This window comes from Orbicella faveolata, unplaced genomic scaffold (genome assembly GCF_042242905.1).
Source record: "Orbicella faveolata isolate gen_17 unplaced genomic scaffold, um_ofav_v1 contig_1, whole genome shotgun sequence".
Classification (NCBI taxonomy): Eukaryota; Metazoa; Cnidaria; class Anthozoa; order Scleractinia; family Merulinidae; genus Orbicella; species Orbicella faveolata.
Window position 1 is genome coordinate 5,526,172 of NW_028301536.1, and position 6,175 is coordinate 5,532,346.

General features: G+C 39.8%; 1 protein-coding gene across 1 annotated transcript; it reads right to left on the reverse strand.

Moving 5' to 3' along the window:
* Window positions 1-1,179: 1,179 nt before the first annotated feature.
* LOC149117819 (uncharacterized) lies at window positions 1,180-6,061 on the reverse strand. The gene is made up of 3 exons (XM_089298359.1): window positions 5,892-6,061; window positions 3,697-3,769; window positions 1,180-1,719 (listed from the first exon to the last, which is right to left on the reverse strand). Exons 1-3 carry the CDS (start codon window positions 6,002-6,004, stop codon window positions 1,546-1,548), a joined length of 360 nt encoding a protein of 119 aa, XP_089154485.1. The 5' UTR covers window positions 6,005-6,061; the 3' UTR covers window positions 1,180-1,545.
* Between the last annotated feature and the right edge of the window lie 114 nt (window positions 6,062-6,175).

Sequence of the window (6,175 nt, forward strand, 5' to 3'; positions counted from 1 at the left end):
ATAAATGAAACGTCAAGTCATAAATCAATTTTTTTTTCTTATAACATGGGTTCTTTTGTTGTGTTTATGACCGCAGTGTGTACATTATTTCTGTTGAAGGCCATAAATTTGTTCTGGAAACTGTCCAGCACTGACTTTGCTTGAGAGGGTGCCTAATATCATGATTATAGTTGTGAACTTTTGAGGCGCGTTCTCTCGGAGTCTTAGAGTTAAGAACATCATCAAGCTTTAAAATTTGTTTCTTCCAAATTATGAATGGCAGAAATGGAAACACTAAAGCCGACAGCGCTTCAAAGCGGAAAAAATAATAAGCGTGAGCTAGTTCTGGCCGCGCGCCAGGCTCCAAGGTTGAAAAAATTGCGGGATTTCGTCGAGCGCCTAAACAAAAAAGAAGTTATGAACTTTATATGCTTTCCAAATTTTCCCGGTAAGCAGCAACATCTTAACGTCACTAATGAAAAGCTGGTGTATTGTGTTCGTGGGGAATCAATTTTTCCGTACAAAATTAACCTTAAGAAAGTTTCCGAACCCTTTATTTCTCCGCAGTATACAAGAGATTTCGGTGCGAAAACATATTTTTTCCACAACCCTCTTTACATATTGCATTCATATGAGCACACCACTGAATTTATAAGCAAGAGAGCCTCTCAGCATGCAGAGGGAAGCATTATTTTCTTACCAGTGAAATGCCGATAAAAAAAAATTCATGCTTGCCCAAGTATAAATAAATATACCGAGCGACATCCTCGCGTAACTTATTACAGTACGTCGTTCTTTCCACCAGTGCAGCCCCGCATTGTTACCTGAAGCTGCGTAGTACGTTTTTCTGCTCTGAAGTGACAGCGCCGCAACATATCCCAATCTTGTACTCAAGGTCCTCGTCCCTTAGGAGGACGCAGGATCTGGGTATGACATTGGTCATATCCAAGACAGTGGACAGTGGGTCAATACACGCAGTTCGTGTCACGCAGTCTACATCACGCGGTCACGTCACGTGCATGGTTTATGAAGTTAGAACGCACGTGACCTACGTCACAACTTTGAACGTGCGCAATTTATACATTTATACACCCAGGTGGAGATGACACTGTGAGAGAGAACACAACATAATGTCCCTTGCCAGAGCCTGAACCCTGAACCCAGAGTGCCCTGACCATGAGGCCACCGCACCTCCACATATTAAACTCATATAATTTATTAATATACTCTAAATCTACGATGCACTTTACAATTCTGCGTCCATTATCAGATACAGTTCAGGGTTATATTCTGTCCTCATTTCTACAATCTTTCTTTATTCTGCTCTCTGGGACAAAATTTACTCCCCGCTGCTTCCCTCCTTGTGCAATTGACAAAGATGCATTTGACGTTTTATAGCTGGGAAAAAGTCTACTTCAAACAGATGAACTGTAACAGTCACTGATGTAGCCAATAGCCTATTTTGACCATGCAACCATGTACTGTTCCTGTTATTGGCTGATTTAATTCCTTCCAAACAATATTATTCCCAGCAAGATTTCCATTCACACTTCATGTAATACCTGTTCAATTGTCCCTCCTTCCAGCCTCCTTTGCCTGACTCTCATTGGTCAGAGGTCCTGTTGTGCATTTTTTTATACAACGATTAACGGCACTACTGGCTTCACCAGGGGTCATTTTGTTTATGTCTTGCTCACTGTAGCCCAGGGATTCAAGTGATTTTCTCATCTTTCTTGTAATCTGACAGCAGAATAGGAATATACATTAACTAATAAAAATAAATTAGTGAATATAAATTACCATGCATATATTAAATGAAAGCATCGTTTGGAAATCTAACTGTTGTAGCACATTCCAGTAATTTAAATTTTACTCTGTAAGTATTTTGAATGCCTTTTTGTGGTGAATTATACACATAAGCTGTACTGTTGGTGTGTTTGTACCATGGCATAAATCAGATAGAGAATTGGGATCATGGCAGTGTGCTAAAGGCATCTGCAGTTGAGTGTTGATCAATACTCTCAATTGATAACCTCGATTGACATCGTGATCAACACTTGACTGACACTCCATCAACACCTTGGTCAACACTTCATTGACACTCCATGAACAGTTCAGCCTACAGTCAGTCGAGAGTCAACTACTTTTCGATCGATGCATATGAGTTGGTCATTTGAGTATCAATCGAATGTCAACCAAGTATAGATCAGGATGTTGATCAAGTGTAGATTGACATGTCAATTGCGGGTCGATCGAGGGTATCTATAAACACTGTACCACTGATGATGGATGCCTTTAGTACACATTATCCAAGAATTGTCCTGTAAGTAGTGTCAGAATCCTTACCAGTATAACAAATAAATAGATAAATAAATAAAAAATTATTAAAAGTGAACAAACTTAGATTATGAGCTTGAGATTTCTGATTAACAATCAGATTATAAGTCCAAGTTTTTTAAAATGCAGCCGAGCTGACTATGAGGGTGAGCAGTCTAATAATTGTTTTATTTTAGTAAAATACAATTTTGGGTATTTTTATTGGAGCTACTGTAATTTCCGGCCGTTTACCAGCTCGGTAGATTACCCGCATCGCTCATTTTTTGCAATAACAAGAGAAGCATTTCAACAGATTACCCACACTGGCAGATAACCCGCACCCAAAAACAAAAGAAATTCGTGAACTCACAAAGTTGGAGTGATGATAAGCCCTCATGGCCATGCATAGCCCATACAAGTGTAGATTTTTTTAAAGCCAAAGATTGATAAACTTTTCGCTTTGTTGCCAGTTCAGAGGTGAAAAAACTCTCCTTACCCATGAACTTCTTATTTTTTAATTTATCAGGTTAAATATGCAATTCATTTACGTTTACAGTTGTCAGAAGGCAGTGGAATGCTATTTGGTTGATCAATCATTGAAACCTGCCATTTTAGATAGGTTGAAAGGGAGCTAATAGTCATACATCACAGTTTGCACATTTTGAAAAGTCTAGTCTTTATTGGCTGCGGCCGCACTAAGAGAGTTAACTGGGTTTATTTTTTAGAAACCTGGTTAAAAATTCTAAACAACTTAACTCGGTTAAAGGTTGGTTATAATAAAATAACGGGGTTATATTTTATGAGCAGCCGCACTGAAATGGGTTATGAAGTGGGTTAAGTCAATTGACGTCATGAGATAACCAACAAAATGGCAGATTTCGAAAAAGCCAATGCACAGCGCTGATCAGACTGCCGATAAGAGACCACTAACCTGGGTTAAAGCACGGAAAAATTAACTTAAAATTAACTTAACCCAGTTAAAAAATCTATTGTTCATCAATTAATTTCCATGGTAACCATAAACCCGGTTTAAGTTCCATGAACAGCCGAAATTAGCGGCCGCATTACGATTTTTCGGTAATCCAGTTAACCGTAATTAATTAATTAGAAATAACCCGGTTAACTCTCTAGTGCGGCCGCAGCCATTATCTCTCTGGTGTTTTTCTGCCTTGGTAAACAACTATTTATCAGGTTTCCTTCAATTTACAGGTAATTTTCTTTGTGGCCAAAATAACTCAAAATACCTGACTGAGCTCCTTAAAGCCTAAAATTAACAATAATTTTCAGTTTTGAGAGCAGCACGTGCAAGATCGTTGTCTATAAGCGAATCAGTTAATGCATAATATTTGTGCAATGAGAAACAACAGTTACACTGAATCCAAAGCTCACTAAGATAATTACCATGAATGGTACACTTGTTCTTTGTTGTGGTCTGCCATTGAGAAATGCATCCAAAGCTTTCTGGGAATTGTACCTACAAAAATAAAACTTGACACTATAAATGTGCTCAGTATGGATGAATAAATGAATTAATACAGTCTGTTTTGGTCGATGAAATCAGGAAAGGAGAGAGTAGGGAAAGGTCTTCATAGTGAGCAGAAAATAGGAGCTTAAGAAACGTTCATGAATAGATATGGAAAGCACAATGGCTAAATCCATCTCATAACTGCATCCAGAAGTCTACTTGAAAGCAAGGGCCATGGTTTTCATTTCTGCTTTGTTTTTGGGTCAGGCACTTGCAATCACTCTAAAAGGTTCGATTCTCCACTGATGAGAAAATAATATCAGTACAAATGCATCTATGCCAACTCTCCCAGATTATCCAGGAGTCTCCTGGATATAGAATAATTTTGTCTGATCTCCTGTGCAGGTCACCACCAAGATATGAAGTAAAGCGCTTATGTAAGAAAATTGTCAAACTCACTTTGGCTGATTTTTGGCATTTTTCTTTTCTTTTTTTTGGAAGGGGGTGGGGGTGGGTAGAGGGGGGGAATTCAGAATATTTAAATACATTTTGGTGGTTGATCATAACATAATGGCTGAGGTGTCAGTCAGGCGTTGGTCCAGTATCAACTGATGTATTGACAAGTGTCAACTGATAGCGGTGACCAACAGTCTACAAGCTTGAATAAAATAACAACTGACTCTCAGTCGACCAATGTAGTGATTGACACTGAGTTGACATGTCAGCCGATATCCAATGATGTGATTTTAAGTGCCTATTGTCAGCAGCTTGTAGATTGGAAGACATGACAAAATTTCCAACCAATTCAGTCACCTGTTGGGGGGGGGGGGGGGATACTTGACCCATGTCTCGGTATAGGGGTGATGCCAAGGGATTGAAATCCTGTCCCTGTTTAGGACAAAAATACTCAAGACCCTACCCTGTGTTGGACAGTACCTTCTGTTCTAAGACCCTGTTTAGGATAAGGGACAAAATACATATTCTCTTGCTTTATGGTAATTTAAATTGTTTGATAAGTCGTTCCAATCAGAGAAATCATTTCGATGCATCTATATCTGCCAACTTTTTGCAGTAAAATCCGTGAGATTTTTCATCTCCAGAACCTGAATTTCAGAAGATTTACCGATGGCTTCTGAAGATTGCCAAAGATTTCCGAAGACTTTCGAAGATCACCGAAGATTTCTGACAACATCCGGAGATTGCCGAAGACTTCCCAGTGACTTCCGAAGATTGCTGAAGATTTCCCAACGACTTCCGAAACGTGTCACGTCACACAATCTAAACACGAGTTGGTGTTGCAAACTCAATACGTGTAATGGAGTAAGCTTGAAGACGCTTTTTTGCTGGACTCACCAACTGTTTTTTGCCAAAAAAAAAAAAATTGAATTTTCATTTAATCTGTTTTTAAGCAATTACACTCACTACTGTCAGTTAGGCGTGAGAAACTGGTCTGAATGCATGAGATCACAATTTTAGATTCGCAGGTGTGAGACATAATGCATAATGCGTGAGAGTTGGCAGGTATATGCATCTAAAATCCAGTTATTGCATCTCTTCACAGACAGAAATTAAGGTAGGCTCACTTTCTTGATGCTTCTGCACCAGACTCCTCCCGCCGGATTGCTTCACTCACAAACTCGCTATTGACCGCTCACACATGGGGGGGGGGGGGGGGGGTGCTCGTAGGCTAAACTCACACAGATCATGCAACCATACCCCGTTTAAGACAGGTTCTGGCTCTGTTTAGGAAAAGGCGAGTAAGATTGTATACCCTGTTCAGGACAGCGAGGCAAAAAAACATACCCCATACAGTGGCATGTTCCCATATTGGACCCATATGGGCCAAATAAGGGATTACCGCCCCCTTCCCCCCACCTCCCCCCGAGTTCAGTCAATACCAATCAACATCTACTGCCATATTCTGGAAATCAAATATGTCAATTTATATACCGGTAATTCTCTCTTCGTCGACTATCAATATCAATCGATTAATTGATAGCGATTGATATTAAATGGTATCGATCGTTATCGGTTATCGAGTTCATTGATTAGACACCCTGGGTCTGTGCAGTTGCAGCATGCTGTACCGTAAAATTAGAGTTCTATTTCCAATGAACCAGCATCAACTTACCTCCAAAGATTTGTATGGTATTTTAAAAGAATTCCAAGATTTCTCGATCGCGTAATAATTCTTCTGTACCACGTATTACACCACACTTTTATCCCCCACATTCTTTCCGCCATTACTCTTCTGTCTCGTACCCAGTCTTTTTGCGGTAGTCACGTGGTACCTTTGCGCGCCATTTTGGATTTTGCTGAGCGAAGTTTCGCTTGGTAGGTCAAAATGATGTTTATGGGTGGTTCCTTTGTTTCTCGTCATGCGGCCGCCTTTAGCACTGCTCCAGAAATCGGTCT

What these genes read in the sequence shown, in the direction of transcription:
- LOC149117819 (XM_089298359.1), bottom strand. Translation starts at nt 6,004, where the DNA reads ATGGCGGAAAGAATGTGGGGGATAAAAGTGTGGTGTAATACGTGGTAC. An exon ending in TACCATACAAATCTTTGGAG is followed by an intron (nt 3,770 to 5,891) that starts GTAAGTTGATGC and finishes TTATTTTTGTAG; the next exon opens with GTACAATTCCCAGAAAGCTT. An exon ending in GAACAAGTGTACCATTCATG is followed by an intron (nt 1,720 to 3,696) that starts GTAATTATCTTA and finishes TTCTGCTGTCAG; the next exon opens with ATTACAAGAAAGATGAGAAA.